Source organism: Chionomys nivalis, chromosome 7 (assembly GCF_950005125.1).
Source record: "Chionomys nivalis chromosome 7, mChiNiv1.1, whole genome shotgun sequence".
NCBI classification, from domain to species: Eukaryota; Metazoa; Chordata; class Mammalia; order Rodentia; family Cricetidae; genus Chionomys; species Chionomys nivalis.
Window position 1 is genome coordinate 49,648,601 of NC_080092.1, and position 18,328 is coordinate 49,666,928.

An 18,328-nucleotide genomic window follows, 5' to 3' on the forward strand; every position below is an offset into this window, starting at 1 on the left:
CATTTAAAATACATTTAAATGTGCTTAATTTCACCTTTTAAAGATTAGCATAAAAAAGAACTTTATAGAAAGGCTCTTTAAAGAGGCAGTAATTACTAAGTGGTAAGAATTACTAAATGCTCACAAAAGTGACATAAAACATTGAGGTTTTAATGATTTTTAAAAGTTATGTTTCTATATATTTAACTCTTACAGCTTACTGTGACTTGTAATAAACCAGCCTGCCTCTATTTTGGGCTTCAAGGCCATCTTATAATAAAAACAAACTAGGTTCGTTCCTGTTTATGACTAAATCTGTTTCTCAAGGATTGGACTGTGCCTGTAACCTTAACTACAAATGGTTCTGTACTGCTTGTTCCAGGAAACACCAACCATGCCTTTATTTCAAAATGGGATGACCACCTTAGTGTGCCCACCTTGCAGTGACTTACCTTTTTATGACCACTGTGTTATGGCTGCCTTGTTATGACAACCTTGCAGCCATGTCTTTGTTTCAGGAGGTTTTGGTAATCAACTTGTTATGCCTATGTTCTCCTCCTGTAACCCCACCTATTTGTCTGACAAACACCCCATTGGAAACCCCCACTCCTGAGCTTTAAAAGCCCTTCTCTTCCCCATGTTCATTGCTGATCTACTGAACCATTAGGGAGAGACAGCCCATGTGCACGAATCAAAAGCTTGCTTCGTTGCTTCAATTAATCTGGCCATGATTGGGTTGGTGGTCTTTCTCCTCTCATCCGTGGCATTACACTGCTGGAAAGATGAGAAGTTAATGCTTTCCTTTCCTCTTCTCCCCTCCCCACCCAGCTGCTCTTTAATTGGAATTGTGTTGTCAAATGCCGTCTGTCACGTGTGCTAGTTAATTCATATATCTGCTTATTCTCAGTTCAGTATTTCAGCAGTTTCAGTCCTAGTCAACATCTTTCATGTTGGAATCTCTGGCTTCAAGCCCTTGATTCCTTTTGCTCAGCTAGTCTTGTCCCCAGCTGAATCAGGAGCAGGTGAGGTCAGCCCTGGAGTCTTCTATCCTTGCCTGAGCTGAAATTTGTCGTGCACCCTCCTACATGCACACGATCGCTGATGCTTCTATTTCCTGTAATATTTTAAGTAAAGCTTTAAAAACGGACAAATCGACTTACTCTTTTTTGTTAATTTTTAAAATTTTATATAAGTGTATATATATACACACACACATAATGGGGTGAGTGGAAGTCAAGGGAAACCTTGGTAGTGTTGGTCTCGACCACCTTTATGTGGGTTCCAGTGACTGAACTCATGTGGCCAGGCTTGTGTGACAAGTGCTTCTACCTGCCCAGCTACTTTGCCCTCACAGGTTTACTCTTTATTGACATTTTTTTCTGGTTTTGTTTTTGCCTTTTGAATCACAATTGCAGTTTTCAAAGAGTATTTGTGAATTCATGCCTTGGCGTGGCAGAAGTACCATAGCTGTAGACCTGGGGAGATTTAACCAAGCACCCTTGTTTTCCATTCTAGAGATCATCGACGACCTTGCCAACCTTGTGGAGAACACAGATGAGAAGCTTCGCACCGAAGCCAGGCGGGTGACCCTGGTGGACAGAAAGTCAACTTCCTGTGGTAAGAGATGGCAGTTGCCCCAGCTACCTGGCTGAGGCTTGCTCTTCTTTGCGTGTTCCATGCTGTTTCTATTTACTGTGAAGAGATGCCTGTCCTTCTAATGCAGCAGCCCCATCTGATGAAGCATCAACATTGCTGAAAGATGCTAAGCTTTATTCAGACAAAATATATTGCTAAGGTTTGGAGGGTATAACGTTCATTCTTTTAAACTCTGAGTTGGGAATCTTACCTGTTTCATAGACATGAATGGTTTGGGAAATTGTCTAACAGTTTGGGGGTGAGTCTTCTGCGTTTTCAAGGCAGTTTTGCTTTGTGCCCTCCCCCCTTTAATCCATAAGTTTAATCAGTGAACTCACCGTAGAAAGCTAAGAACTGCTTCCGTCTCACAGTATGACCAAGATAAAAGCCCAGTGGTCAGCAATGCTTCAGCTGAGTCTTTGGTTCTTGACTGTTGTAAAATAGGGATTCTGTGTTGATATGGGTTCACTAGAGGACTTAGAATGCTCATTTCCAGGCTTCCAACTAGAGGCCCCCACTGAGGCGGTCTAGGGTAGAGCTCGAGAGGACTCATCCGGTTTCCCATGAGGTTTCCAGTTATCTCACCCGGGCACTCACTTGACCTGACGTTTGGTTTTTTTGTGTGAGAAATACAGCAACATCCCTTCTTCCACAAGGAAACTGAGGCCTAGCCACCTTAGACTTATACAAGAATCAAACCATAAGAGGTGGCCGTGGGAAGGAGCCCGCATGCTTTATCTTCATAGTTTCAGGTTCTAGGTGTGAAGGGCAAAGTCCTGGTGGCCAGGAATTTCTTAGGAGTAATAAGGCAGAGGGAACGCTTTGCTGCGGCCGGAAGCAGAGGGAAATCACACTGCGGATGAAGCTACCAGGCAGGGCTGCAGCCGACTGGTGAGATCCAATGGGCGAGCAGGACCACAGGTGCCAGTTCACAGCAGGTCCCACAGGCTTGGGAATTTGCATCTACCTGACCTCTCACCCTGTTGCTCCCAGCTCTGGAAACTTGGTGTAAGCCTCCTGACCTCATGGCCTTTTGCAGTTCACATACCCCCTCCACACCTCATGGATATCGTTGCCAAGTCCTGCTGCCAGCTTGAGCTATGGCGTCATGCCTCTGAACCACGGCTGCGCTGGTTCTCTATGCGCCAGTGTGGCTGAACCTGAGAAAATACTTCCCTAGGCAGTTTGGTTTGGTGTTTTTAAACAGGGAACCCCTTTAGTGAACTCTCGTGTCAGGTTTTCTCTTTTCAAATGCTTTGTAGTTTCCTATGCTGGAGCCTTGGTGGGTAGGGTATTGCTCTTGAGGTGTTTTTCCTCTTGCTCTAGTACAGTGAAGTATGACTTGTTTGTTTGTTTGTTTGTTTGTTTGTTTGTTTGTTTGAACTCATGAGCCTCCCGTCTGCACCTCTCAAGTGCTGGGGCTCCAGGTGTGCACCGCCAGGCCAAGCTTATATGTTGCTGGGTATCAAACCCAGGGCTTTGCGTATGCTAGACAAATGTTCTGCCAATTGAGCTACATTCCCTAAACCCACCAGGTTTCTCTCTAATGGCACTATCTCTTTAACAGTTATAGCTTATTTATCTACACCACCTTGTTTGAACTTTAAACTGGTCCAGACCTCTTTCCTTGCAAAGCTGTAAGTTCACATTGTTCTGCCCACTGTAAATTTCACTATAAGCAGTGAGGAATAGCCATGCCACTTTCTGGATGTCATGCTGTTTTGAAATTAACTCTACCAAACAGTTTATTCTAATTTCATTCATCCTCACTCAAAATCCTAGGAAACAGGAGAACTGAAGCCAGATTCATTACGAGAATCTGACAGGAATGGCCGCTAGTGCAGGTCTCAACAGGATCCCCTACAACCTCGTGAGCCCTACCCTACCTTCACTGTCCATGTTTCTGTCAGCAAGTTACCGGCGGCTCATTGTGCTCGGCTCGCAGCATCCTAGGGTGTTTAGCTGGCAGCTCCAAACTCTGCCACGTTCTCCTCACCACCAGTCTCCAGGCCTAGGAAGCTCTCGGTCGGGCTTGTCAAGGCCTCAGTTCCACTTCTCAGCCACGCTCCTCGTCACGGTGATCACTACTGACAAGAAGCAGCTCAGGGTAGAAGGGTTCATCCTCGCTCATGGCTGTGCAAACAGTCCATGGGACTGGGGTGTGGCTCATGGTGGGAGCAGCTTGTGATTTGGCGCAGGAACATGAGGCTGCTTGCTCACAGCTGGACAGCAGGCTGGAAAAGGGAAAAGCTGATTTTTTTTTCTTTTCCTTTTCCCCCCAATTCAAGCCCCAAACATGAAGAGTGTCGGTGTTTATCTCTCTGCTTACTCATCCACGGATGGCCAGGAGCTAATCCGTCCCCATGCCTTCCCCACCGTCATGGAAGTTATCTCCTGAAGCATGAGCCAAATCAACCTTTCCTTCCTTGAGTTACTTCCTGTCGGGTATTTAGTCACAACAGTGAGAAAGTAACTCAAAAGCCTTGTGGGAGGAGCATATTTATCCTAGGTGACGTGGCAGCGTACATGAGAACCACATGAGCAGGGCCTGGCAATTGACCATGGAGTTGATCTGCATCGACCTGTAGTATTAGCATGATCAGGCATGGAGTAAAAATAATTACTTTAAATTTTTTTACCCTTATTTTTTGTGTGTCATGGGTGCATGTGAAGATCAGAGGACAGCTTGTGGAGTAGGTTCCCTCCCTCTACCGCACGGGTCCTGGGAATGGAACTCGGGTCATAAGGCTCGGCAGCAAGTACCCTTACGCAGTGAGCCACTCCCTGACCCCTCAATTTTGCATGTTTTAAAATATTTTATGTGTATGAGTTTTGCGTAAATGTATGTATGTATGCACCTTATACATGTGTGGTGCCCATGAAGGCCAGAAGGCATCAGATCCTCTGCGACTGGCGTTGCAGGTAGTTGTAAGTTATCTTGTGGGTGCTGGGAACCAAACCTGGGTCCTCTGCGAGAGCAACAAGTGCTCTTGACCACTGAGCTTTCTCTCTCATCCCTCGAAATTTGCTTTTTAAAATTTATTTTATATACACACCAGAAGAGGTCACCGGATCTCATTATAGATGATTATGAGCCACCCTGTGGGTGATGGGAATTGAACTCAGAACCTATGGAAGAACAGTCAATGCTCTTAACCTCTGAGTCATCTCTCCAGCCCTCAATTTTGCTTTTTAAATTAAAAGACTTGAAAAGATTTAGACAGAACAGGAAACTATAAAAAGTAACCAAAATTATTGGAAAGGGCACCAAACAGAACTTATATAAATTAAAAATAAATGAAACTAAAAATTAAGTGTACATTTTGGTGCCTTCAAAAGAGAATCATCCAGAGGACAAGCCGGGTCAAACAAACAAACAAGCAAAACCCAACTCTGTTCCCTTTTCCTAAGTGCTAGTATCAAATGCTGTGGAAATTCATTTCAGCTTCAGTAACTATGGCTTTTGAGGAGCAAAGAAGGAATCACCCACTCTTCTCAGATTCAAGGCTGAGCTTTCTGTGTAAATGTGAGCATATGCATGCAGGCAAGGTGTATAGGGCTTGGGAATTAATCTAATCAACTTGCTCAAGTGTCACTTGGTGGCGGCTCACATGGCACTCTCGAACTGCATAACTAGGAAGACTCACTCAAGCAGCCGGCCCATCATTCTTGCCCTCAAAGGAGTGCAAACTAGGTTGTAAACCATGAAATACCTTTTTGTTTGCTTGACACGTCTGTATCTCTCATGCCAGTCTGGCATATCAGTCATAAATGCTTGAGCAGGGGGAAATTCTAGTCATAAATACAGAGCAGATCACAAGGGGCCACACAGGAGAAGGGCCTGGTGATGAATTTGTTTGTTGGGTTGCTAACAAAGGACTCAAGCACTTCTTTGTGGCCCTTTCACTCCACAGCCTGCGCTTGAAATTTTTTCCTGAGATCTTTGTGTGGTTTTTTTCCTCCCTTTTCTTTTCGCAGCCTCACCCCCGTGATAACATCAAGTAGAAAATAATGCTGTTTTTCCCTAGATTGTAAAGGCAAATTAGACTGATGGGTCTCCCTGACTCCTCCTTATATTTTCAGATCTGTTTCTTGTATTAAGGACATTTACATAAAAGTGGGATCTTTGTAATTGCAGTTTAAATATTCAGTGTGGCTGATCCTCATTAGAATTCAAAATAGAACCTTGTCTGAGTCTGAGGAGAGAGCCGATTGTAAAAGCCCAGACTAGGGGTTCTCAATGGCTGGAGCCTTGCTTCTCGGCGTATTGACTATTACGTAATGTTGTCTAAGTGCGCCCATTGTGATTTCAGTGGTCCTGGGATGTGGCTAAAAATCAGGTCTGCTGACCTTATACAGACACTGCCTTCACCTGGAACCACTGCAGCTACCTCCAGCTCCCCTGGAGTGCAGCAGGGTCAAGGGCATATCAGTGTAGTCCAGCGTGGCTGGCCACCACCTGCAGCCTGGGTGACAAGGAGAGTTGCTTGCCCTCTCTATCTCTTTCCTTCTACATTTAAAAGAGAGAGAGAGAGAGAGAGAGAGAGAGAGAGAGAGAGAGAGAGAGAGAGAGAGAGAACCCTAACTGACTTCAGACTTCAGGCTGTGAGGTATCCCAAACTCCATGCCACATGCCACAAGCTGACATGCCACAGTGGAAAAATTTTACACCTGGCCTTAGGTGATAAGTTGCTGTGAAAATACAGTTGCCTTCAAAGAACTGTGCAAAATTACTTTAGGGCTGTGTACATACAGTGTATATGGAACCAATGAATTTTGTATTTAAACTTCCTTCCCGTTCTTAGAAGATCATATTAAGTTTATGCAAATATTTTAAAGTACAAAAATATCATAAATCTGAAAAGATCCTGGTCCCGAGAAGTGTGAATAAAAGATGGGATGTTCAGCTCACAATAATATGTCTAGTTATTCTGTTGATGTGCCAAGGTTAATGCCGAGGTTAAGTTGGGAACCACAGTGGTTGTTACTAGCTGGTTCTTGGGATCAACTCTGTTATCCTGTTTAACTTAAGTTGGTTGGTGACATAGGTAAGACTTAGAGGCAGCTATATCTTTCTTAAAACAGCACAGAAAAGCCTTTGAGAAGTGCCAATTGTATAGGATGTTGTAGCATCATGAAGTTAGCATCTTCTTTTAATTAAAAAAGGAATTGTTTTTTTTTAATAGAAATTTGAAATTTTGTGACTGGAATCATTATTAGCCCTAAAATTCTTTGGTCCCATCTCTAGTGATTATATTATGTTGTTTATAATATTTGGCCTTACTTATATTTACTCTTCTTAACCTTAGAAAACATTAGAGGCCTGGAGAGGTGACGCGGCAGTTAAGAGTCATCTTGACTGCTCTTGTAGAGGACCCGGGTTCCATTTCTTATACCCATGTAGCAGTTCACAACTGCCTGTAACTCCAGTTCGATCATTTTTGATGGATTTGACACCCTCTTCTGGCCTCTATAGCCCTGAACAAATGTGGTGCTCTTATCTTATATGCATGCAAGTAAAACATTAATGTACATTAAAATTGGTTAATTAAACAGAGAAAATAAGAAAGTGAATTCTCTGCTATACCGCTTATTTATAGCAAGCCTCAGAGCTGCTTTCTCTTTCAATGAATTATTTTACAACCCTTACCATGAACATGAGCAATTAATTTAGAGTAGGGAATGACTGTGTGGTTTCTCCTACTTATCTTAACTGTTTATCAGAAATATCTCTTGACCAATGTTTCTTCTTATCATAGTTTGCTAAGATTGAGCTAGTGGAATTCCTCTGCTTTCTTTACAGATGTGGGAAGTACCTGGCCCACCACAATGAATGTCAGCCTCCAGTGCTTCTTGGCCTCCAGCTTTGCTGCTCATTCCTTCTCTTCTTTCACCAAGCACAGTTGCTGGGTGTCGCCTGCATGCCAGGCACCAGGCCAGAAGCCGGAATTAAAAGATAGGACTTAGAGTGTGCAAGAGGGACACCTGAGGAAGTCACTGACGACTGGGGAATGCCACAGAACAGGCCCATGTCTGCCTGGGGCCGGGGGCTTCCCAGAGGCCACAGCTCTGGAGAGACAACAGAAGGCACACTGGCTGTGTAGATTGGATCCCTTAAAGGGCCTGCTGGGGAAGGGAAAGCCTGTGTGCCCAGGAGCTAGGCTAGGTGTGGAGGCTGAGCCAGTTTCAGGCCTTGCTGAAACTGCTGACAGGCCTGAGGTTTCTCCACACATTGCCAGTAACCCTGCACCTCTTTTATTAAAAAGTGAAGGAAAGTCCTCCTAAGGCAAGTACCCCATGCTTCATTTCTTGACACATGTCAGTGTCTCCTAGAAATGTTCTGTCGCATGATAGTGAGGCTTTGCATGTGTGCTGTGTTCTTGTTCTTGCTTATTCCCCACCCCACCCGCATCTCACCCAGTCCCCTCCTCATTTTTCATGATTCTTTGTCCTCACACCATTGCAGCTCCATTCTCAAGTGGTTGTAGGCAACCAACAGTTCTGCCTTCAGACCCAAGTTCACCTGAACGCCAAGGCCTGTGTCTTCGGCTCCTAGCCTGTCTTTCGCGACGCCTGCAGCACTTTCTCCCTGTCCCTGATCCATGAACTTGAATCCTTCCCTGGAAGTCCATTTCCTCTTCCATCTCCTTTTTCTTTTTTTTAAGTAGGGTGTCATGCAGCCTCAGCTGGTTTGGACTATCCTGTTGTAGCTGAGGATGGCCTCAGACTCCCCATCCTCCCACTGCAGCCAGTTGAGTCCTTAGATGATAGGCATGTTCCACTCTGCCCACCTTCCTATTTTACAGGCTCCAAACTTCTTTCATTTCTTCTCTTGCCTTCAGTTACCAGACAGCAGAACTTCCTAGTGAAGCAGGTGGCTGAGATTATAGCCAGTGACAACACAGGGACTGCTGGATCATCTGGGGTTTCTTCATTTGTTTTGTTGTTGTTTGTGAAAAGGATACTCTATGTAGCTCTGGCTGTCCTGTAACTTGCTCTGTAGACCAGGCTAGCCTGGAACTCAGATCTACTTGCTCTGCCTCCCGAGTGCTGTTGTGCACTACCACTGCAGTCTCTTGTTTCTGAGAGAAACCTGAAGTCTGGACCCGTAAGTGAAGTCTTCCAATATTTTAGTCCTGATGAAACTGACACTTTCAAAGGTACCCTGTAGACTGTCTCAGCTAGGTTTTTGTCATCGCTGTGGGGAGACACGCCATGGCCATGGCAACTCTTATAAAGGAAACATTTGATTGAGGGGGTTCACAGTTCAGAGAGATTCAGTCCATCATGGTAGGTAGTATGGTGGCATGCAGGCAGGCACGGTGCTAGAGAAATAGCCATGTGTCCTACATTACAGGCAACAGGAAGTCAACTGACTGTCAAATTGAGTGAAGCTTGAGAAAAAGACCTCAAAGGCCGCCCCCACGGTGACATACTTCCAACAAAAGGTGTGGGCCGGATTAATGGTGTGCCCTCCATCTTTAAAGCCTGATTAAAGGCATGTCTCATCCAGCTTCCTTCAAGACCACACCGTCTAATAGTGCCATTCCCTGTGAGTTTATGGGGACCAAGTACTTTCAAACATAGACCAAATAAAACACACTTGCCACTTTGGGATCTCTCTCACATCTGTGTAGTTGACCCCTAGACCTGCTCAGTCCAGCTCAGTCCCCCTCAGTCCAGGTCAGGTCCCTTGTCATCACTTTGTGTTTGCCTTGTTCTACTTCAGGTGCTCTGTCACATTTAAGTGAAAATAAACAAGTCAGTGAAATCTCTCATTTAGTACAGAAAATTTTGTATAATTTTGATGTTGCTGGTGGCCTCTGTCTTGGGCTTTAATGTATTGATATAGCAGCTATCCAGCCATTAGAATTGCAAAATAAATAAAACAGATTCCACTTCTAAAGGAAATATATATATATATTCTTTTTCATTCAATTTAGACTGTCCCATGCCTTTCTAGAACAATCAAGGGAAATAAAGACTTCAGTGGAAGCAATAGCAAGTAATAAAACTATGTATTGAATGAATAGGAAGCCTGCTTGTTCAACCCAAGAGAATGGTGTGGCACGCCACTGTGCGCATGGGTATTGCATGGTAGTCATTTCAGGAGCTAAATGGTTAGCTCAGAAGTTCCCTGTTCCTGGCCCTCACATACTTTGCCCTGAGCCTGTGGTATTCTAGAGTTTGTGTAATGCACGTTAATTACTTATAGTCAGGTTGTCCTTTATATGTGACCACATCGCTGTTGTCTGCGTGGTCTTATGTTCTGACTGGGGGGACCCTATTTGCTTTATCTCAGCATTTAGTTAGGGAGTGAGAATAGGAGCACCAAGTTCAAATGCCGATGCTGCAACTGAATCCGGGCAGAACTAAGCCCTTGAGAGAAGCACAGAATTGGAAAGTCTTTACTTAATAGGAGGTGATGGATAGGGACTGACAGCCTCTGAGCTGTCGCCATGACCCCCGCCCCCCAGAAGCCTCCATGCATCTCAGGGTCTGCTGGAGGGGGCACTGACTTTTGCTGTCATCAAGGGGTCAGACTTGACCACAAATACAATCACTTCTAGATTATTGTTTTTGCTTAGTGTGGTGTGGAATGCTAAGGCATGCTTTCTAAGAGCAATTTCTGTTCTTACTGAATACTAATCACACTGTACGGGCCTCGATTGTGATGTTACTGATTTATGGATCTGTGCGCATTCCCGGTGATTTTTGTTCACCAGTTAATTCATCTGCTTTTCCTGAGGAAGCAGCTCCTCCTGGTAGGTTGAGAGGTATCAGTAGTGCCGGGTCTGTGCGTGCCTTCACACTCAGAGCTGTGCTGATATAGAAAGAGCCCCCCAACACTTAGTGATTTTGCCACTCCAACCTAACCTTCTAGGAGTTCCCCTTACTCTACTACTCCCCACACACATGTTGACTTTCTTTAATATTTGTAAATTGAAATGAAAAATTGGGTTCTAGTTGGGCTGGAATTACCTAAGCTGGAGGAAGCTGGAGGGGCTGGGGCCTGGGACCACTTTGTCTTTTCATATGTAAAGTCAGCAGCTTAGGCTAAGTGGTCATTGTTTCATCCAAAATCAGTGATTTTCTTTTCCATATTTCCCCACAGTGAGAAACAGCCCACCCCTCCTCTCCCCTGAGCCCTGTGACTAGGGCTCACTCTGGTCCATCTTTCATACTGGGGGGCCAATGCTATGTTGTGTTTGTTAGAAAGATTCACAGGCCTGCAGAATAAGAAACACTGGACAACGTTTGAATGGAAGATGGTAAGGAATTTTGGTGGGTGTAGTGTGAGTGTTAGGACTGGAGTGGTGGCTGCTGCCCCGGGTTCCGAGTTCACAGTGAATCCCCTTTCTCTCCACTTGGCCCCATAGCCCTTAGACAACTGTTGTTAGGTACATATTTGAATGTGACCTGGAAGAAGTTCCCCAAGTGGAAGCTTTGGGTACAAATTCTCACACCACTTCTCCTTTAAAACGTGTAACTATAAAATGAGCTAAATGAGGTGTGGGTAGCTCGTTGGGTCACCTAGGCACAATTGTTCACAAGATGCCACCATCTTTCTTTATTACTTACCAGGAGATGCCAGCATCAGATTGTTCTCCTGGCTGCTTACTGCTTGCCACTCTGTTTAAGAGGCCCTGAGTCCCAGACAGTTACTGGTGTACACTCAGAGAGTGAAATACTCATTTAATATGAGCTGCAGACCCTACCTTTGCTTGGGAGGAGTAATAAGCCTTGTTAAGAGAAGTTAAGTGGAAACAATTAAAGAAGACCTAGAGACAAGCAACAACTTTCAATTGTCTATATTTTAGAGGTTATAATAATGAATACATGGCCAATTTGCAACTCTGTACAAAGTCTCTCTGCCTACCACACTCATTGTCTGCCCACAGTGCTGTGCCTCGGAGGCCAGAGCTGTTGCAGTTAGTGCCCACAGCCCCGTGACAAAAACCCACGGCTTACCTGAGGCCTTACTGAAATAGACAGACGCCCACTTGAGACTGCACGTGTTTGAAAGAAATGGGAGGGTTTGGGAAGTGTCAGGAAATGTGTACAAGTTAGAAAATACATAGGGACAGGAGTTGGGGCTCAGTGGTAGGACTCTTACCTGGCTCTTGTGGAGCCTTAGACACCATCTCTGGCTCTCTAGAAGAAGGGAAGAAGGAGGGAGAGAGAGAGGGTGGGAGGGAAGAAAGGAGAGAGGAAGGAAGGGTAAAATCGATATTTTGCCCTTTACTAAGCCCCTTTGAAATGCAGTTTTGTAAGCCCTGGTATCAACCTTTAAATAACTTGGCTCCAGATGTTTTTGCATTTTTCGATCAGCTCTGGAGATCCATTAATTGGCTCCAATAGAGATCTGGCAGTGAATTGGTTTTTTTGTTTGGGGTTTATTTGGGGCGGGAGGGGGGCTTACCTTTTCTTTCCATTTGAGAGTCAGGCAGAAATGACAATTTTCTGTCAGTGAACCATGTTAAATTCTTTAGAATAACTGATTTGTGGTTCATTTAAAAGCACTATTGGTTTTTTTCTGCCTGTGAACCTGAATAGTAAGGCCAATTTCTCCAGATTAGCAGCAAATTGATCTTTGTGTCAGATGTGGGTGTTATCTGACACCTTGTCTCTCCCTGGTACTGAGGCCTGTGACTTAGATGTGCTTGAGAGAGCACCTGGCTACTGAACGGCGCCCAAAGATTCTTTGGCTCCCAGTAGCCTATCTTTCTTTTAGCCCTCAAAGTAGTGATTCCTTTCAAAGTGGCTTTTGGATTTTGTGCAAAGTTGTATTTTTTTAAAAAAATAACAGATAGTATTTATTGCAAAATGGTGTATAATATTCTTCATTGTTTTGTTGGCTTCTTGTATGATACAAAGAAAACGAAAAGGGCCATTTTAGACGGTGAGTAGACACAGTGGTGGCCGTGGCACGACAGTGCAAATGCTCTTACTGTCACCCAGCTGTGCCCTTGCAGATAATGGGACGGTAAATTCCATGCCATATAGATTTACCACAACAAAGTGCTTATTGAACAATGAATAAGTAACTTGCTGCTCCCCACTCCATGAAATTACAGCACAGCTGGGGTCACAGCGTTTCTGATATTCTTGGACATCTGACATAGTATATTGGGCACATTGCTGCCTGTGCCTATGGTTTTTTTCTTTAAATTAGTTTATTCTTATTTTATGTCTGTGGGTGTTTTCCTGCATGTATGTCTGTGCAGTGTGTGCATATAGTGCCCAGAGAGTCCAGATTCCTTGAACTGCAGTCACAGGCAGTTGTGAGCTGCCGTGTGGGTGCTGGGAATTGAACCAGGATCCCCTTGAAGAGCAGCCAGTGCTCTTAACCTCTAAGCCATCTCTCCAACCCTATACCTATTTTTTAATGTGGCAAATAGGATCTTAATTATATTTATACATATTTGTTTAAACAAATAGAAATAGGAACAAAGAAGGTTTTAAACACCTAGAATTCATCTCCAAAACAGATGCAAGTAAAGTAAGAATTATTATTGTTGCCCGCTATCAGCCATTTTGTTAGGAAACCTAGAGTGGGGTTTCATGTCTTGGGGTGTTTGGTCTGCATGACTTTTTATCCTGTTAACCTCTGATATTCCCCTCGTCTGGCCTCAGTGACATTGACATCTTGGCATGTTCTGTATATCTTGATTAGTGAAAAACACCTTTTCATCCTTCTCACTACTCTGACTTCCATCTAAGAGCCAGGGACATGCTTTTCGTCCTCCTTGGGTGGCAGCAAGATGTGCTGTGGCTTACTACAGCGTTTCATTTGGGGTTGGGTTTTGAAGCAAGGTCTCACTATCCCTGGCTGACCTCAGCCTTGCTATGTTGCCAAGGCTGACCTTGAATTCCTGGGATTGTAGGTGTGTGTTCCCACGTCCTGCTCTGATACATTGTTTTACAGACTCTGTTTCCTAGCTTACATTTGCAGTTCTTCCAAAGTCTAATTGTCTTTCTCCTTCCCCCTCTCTCCTCTCCTCCCTGATTCCCGTGTTTCTTGTTCTGTTCATCTTACTGTAGACTGATTCTATCTATCTCCATGGCTCTTCTCATATGCGAGTTTTTAAACCATGTCTTGCATTTTTTGTAGCTTGTGATGACTCTTATCAGTTTAATGATCATTGTGGACTTAAATTTAAATATTTCTCTCTCCTATGCAATTGCCTTTTTGCTATAAGGTGAATAATAAGCAATCTTTGGCAAAATTTTCCTTTTTTAAAAGACATTCATACAATGTATGTTCATCATATCTACCCATCCTTCCCCACTTTCAACCCCTCCCATGCCTCTCAAATTCATGTCCTCTTTCTCTGTAATTATTATTGTTTTATAATGTCTGTAAAACCTACTAAGTCCAATTAGTGCTGTCTATATGTACTTGGATGTAGGCTGTGTGTGTGAGGATCCTGGACACAAGCCAAGCCAGGTTTCTCTGCCCTGAAGCACTAGCAGCCTCGAGGGAGCCAGTTTGGTGAGCCCTGGCTTAGTCCACATGGACTAACCTGATGGAACCAGACTTAGCCATCCCCAGATTCCATCTCCAGCTCTGTGAGCAGGGGCTCTCTCTGGATTCTCCTTTCTTCTCTCTCCTAGTCCCTATCCCCGTTTCCTGTTTTCTCTCTGTTCTGTCTTCCCTGCTTTTCTCTGTTCATCACCTCAGACAAGACTGCATGTCTGGAAGGCCTCACACCTGAGCTCCATCTCACTTGCCCAGCCAGCAGCACCCATAAAATGCTGCCATCCCCTGGTTTGTTTTGTCGGCCTCAGTCAGCCGATTTCTCTCGCTGATGCATTGCAGAGTATGGAGCCATCTGGAAATACGTTATAGGATATAACAACACAGTAATAATCTCTAAACGTGCATTTGAACAATGGTATTGTGTAATATTTTTATGACACACTCTGTAATTACTTTCGAAAAAGATGTGTGTGTGTGCGCGCGCGCGCACATGATGTGTACGTGTTTTAAAGGAAGTCTTGCTACATAGCACAGGCTAGTCTTGAATTTGAGATCTTCCTGCCTCAGTGTCCTCTAGGGCCGGGCATCATTTTAAACTCTGTTCTTGACAGTTAACACCTAGTGATATGACATAGCTAGGCAGTTCTGCAAAACAAACCTAAACAGCCAACTTACCATAGAGATAGGTTTGTTTTTGATAATCCTAGCAATGTGAAACAATTTTCCTTAATTTTAAAACTTAAATTTTTTTTTAATTTAAAATATGATTACCTCATTTTCCTCCTTTTTTTCTTCCCATGAACACCACCCCCATTCTCTCTCAAATTCTCAACCTCTATTTTTTAAATCGTTGTTGCATATGTACGTATATATGTAAATACAACCTGTTAAATCCGTATAATATTATGTTCATATGTATATTGTATATGTATATGTGTGTTATCCCAGGGTTGACCAGTTGGTCTTGGATAACCAATTTGAGGGCTCTTCCCTGAAGAAGACTCTTTCTCCCTCTCCCAGCATTCCTTAGTTGCCCATAGTGTTTTTATCTAGGGTTGGGGCCTCGTGGAACTTACCCCTTCCTTGTTAGCATGGCTATTGGTGTTTCTTTGTTCATGTCTTGTTTAGCCGTGCAGGTGAGACTCATAGGTGTAGCCTCCCTAACAATTCTAGGAGACAGAGTCTCACAGTAGACTTCCTATCCCTCTGGCTCTGACAGTTTTTCCACCCTTTAGGTATTGGTCAAATTCTTGAGGCCTGCTGTACCTATAACTATTCTGGAAACTAATGAGTATTATTTGCCAAGCTTGCAGAGCACTTTTAGTTGCTGCTCTTGCTGGCCTTGAACCTTGGGTTTAGGTTTTCACCCTTGCCATCCTAGGTAGGAAACGTCAGAGGTTCAGCTTCTTCTAGACCACGCTTGCAGAGCTCGTACCTTGGGATTGTGAGTCTGAGAATCTGGCATAAGATAGCTTGATTGGCTTTCCTTGAAAGGCTACTAAATAATGCACAAGAGGATTTTCTGAGGGTTAAACTTTAAAAAATAAAAAAAAGAAAAAAAAGAAAAGACTTATTAGCCAGAAAAACGAAGTCTGTATAGGGCTAGAAAGTACACTCTGAATGGGATGATAGGCTGCACTTGGATTTGAGTCTCTTACTCAATCCTAACATGCCTAGGGACACTAATAGAAACATCATCTGTCACAATAACCCATCGTCTTGGCAGCTGGCAGCCCTTACTTTCCAGCTGCTAGCATTCCTCTCACAAGCGCCGTGCAGGGGAATACTAGTCAGCCACAAGGATTGAAGGAGTGGGAAATCCTTGATACAGGTGAGCCCCGAGATACTCTACTAAATAAAAGCACCACATAGCTACAACTTCCTTGTTAGGAAACGTCTGGAATAGGGCAACCTGTTGGCACAGAGAGCAAAGTGGAAATTACGCCAGGGGCTGGGGAGTGGGACGCTTAGGGAGAGACTGCTTAATAGGCAGGACGTTTCCTCTGGGGGCGATGAAAAGCTCTAGAGTAATGGTGACCATTATAAACATTGCGAATCTACTTCCTACTGATGAATTCAAACTCTTACCTGCATTTTATCTCAACTCAAAAACCAGAAATCTTCCATCCATCTGCAACTGTTCCCCCAAAACAAGGAGTAATCCTCCTAAACATTAATTCTTCCAGGCTCCATGGTACCAAGCAGCGCAAGCAGCCGAGAAAGCCTTCCTGTTTTGGAAGGTGTCACATAGGGTGACAGTGGGCTATGAAGGGAGCAGCGGAGTGACAGAGCAGGGCAGAGTGAGCTCAGCCAACAAGACCCTTGCTAATTCCTTTACTAGTTGGTAATGTAAATTAATGTTGGGGGCACATCTGACTTGGAAGCTGCTAGCAAGGGGGACTGTTCCTCTGAATGTGTCCCTTGTAAGTTATCATAACCCAGCCAAGGTAGCACTTTAACTCTGACACTTGTGGCCCCTCCTACAGGCCCAAACCAGTGTTGAGGATTAAGGTTAATGGGACAGACAGACAGACTGCTGTGTGCTCCTGTGGTAATCCACAGTCTGAGCGATGGTGGGACAGGCATGGAGACCAAGATGTTGCTGTCTTCCCTCAACAAGTTAGCGGCTCTAGGACAATGGTTCTCAATGTGGGGATCATAGGTCATGACCTCTTGTGTGTGGAGGGGTGGGGGATCAAATGACCCTTTCCTAGGGGCCACCTAAGACAATCAGAAAACACAGATATTTACATTACAATTCATAATAGTAACAAAATTACAGTTATGGAGTAGCAGCAAAAATAATTGCATGGTTGGGGGTCAGCACAACATGAGTTATAATAACAACTGTATTAAAGAGTCTCAGCGTTGGGAAGGCTGAGAACCGCTGCTTTAGGTCTGCTCATTTCCTGGACTCCTGGTTTCTCAGTTTGTTTTCTTTTTCCCCCCAATGCTGTATTTGCATGCATGTGAAATCAGCTGTCAGACCTTCATAAGCCAGAAGGCCCCCCACTGAGCGTTCAATCGCTTTTCAGTTTGGCCAAGATCAGTGACCACATGTGGCCAAGGTTGGGGATTTGTGGTCTTGCTTGCTAAACATTTTCTTTCTGTGGTTCTTCTTAAAAGCCCTTAATTTTCCATGACACACCAGTGTTGAGGATTGAGGTTAAATGGGACGGACAGACAGACTGCTGTGTGAAAGGTTGACATGGTAGGGCAGGCATGGAGACCAAGCTGAAAGGAGACTCAAAAGACGAGAGTGCTTGCTTGGGCTGCAGGGGATGAAGGTGAGGAAGGGGGCGTGAGAGAGGGACTGGGGCAGAGAAATCTGGGAACATCCCATGTTCCCGTGTGGAACCTGCTTCTCTGTGTGAGCCACTTTTCTTATCTTCAAACTCAGGGGCCACCAGTGACCTGTCTCTAGACTATGTCTGGCCCCAGCTTAGCTGTACAAAAGAATTGGAAAGACCTGGACCTGAAGCAGGAAGTTAGGGACATTTGTCCCTCAAAATAATGATGGTAACGTGTTGGCAGAGATGAGGGGGGAAAGAATCTCTTGTGCACTGCTGGTGGGGTGTGTGCTGTGACACATGCTGGGAAGTAGGGAGGTTCCTCAGAGAAGCAAAGACTCCCCAGCAGCCCCTCTGCTGTGCTGAAGACACCGCTCCTCTCAGGGCTGCTGTAGTACCGTCCACAGGAGCCAAGACGGGATGCACAGTAGACTTCGAACATCAGCCACAGTGGAATACTATTCAGCCTTAAAACAAAAGCAGCCTTGTCACTTATGACAACAAGAACCTAGAAGTTGTTATCACTCACGGGCTAGACACAGATGATCTGGCATGACAGACTCAGCAAGGAGACACAGAAGAGAGAAACAAAGAACTGCACGGTCGGCTGGTGCTTACTGGAGGCAGAGAGGTTAGAGTGGTGAGCTGGCCGTGCTTAACTAAAGTTTCAGACAGGCAAGAAGACACATCTTTAAGATTACAACAGAGTAACCATAGTTTAAAAAAATGTGTGTTTCTAAAAAACGGACAATTGATGATCTTACAGCAGCAAATCCCAAAGAAGGGAAAGACACAAATTAACATCACCAACAACGATAACTAAATTAACAGGATATAGCAGTCACTGGACATTAATATCCCTTAATATCACAAACATCTCCTTGGGCCCTTTGTATCCTAGGGGCTAGGGCTTTCTTCCTTTAATCTCAATCTCTCTCTC

The 18,328-nt window shown here is 44.4% G+C and overlaps 1 protein-coding gene across 1 annotated transcript in view; it reads left to right on the forward strand.

Moving 5' to 3' along the window:
* The window catches only part of Stx8 (syntaxin 8), a 250,638-nt gene that overhangs the window by 163,872 nt on the left and 68,438 nt on the right, over positions 1 to 18,328 (forward strand). The window contains exon 7 of the mRNA XM_057773482.1: positions 1,495 to 1,596. Within this exon, the coding sequence (XP_057629465.1) occupies positions 1,495 to 1,596 (102 nt within the window). The remainder of the gene's footprint in view (positions 1 to 1,494; positions 1,597 to 18,328) is intronic.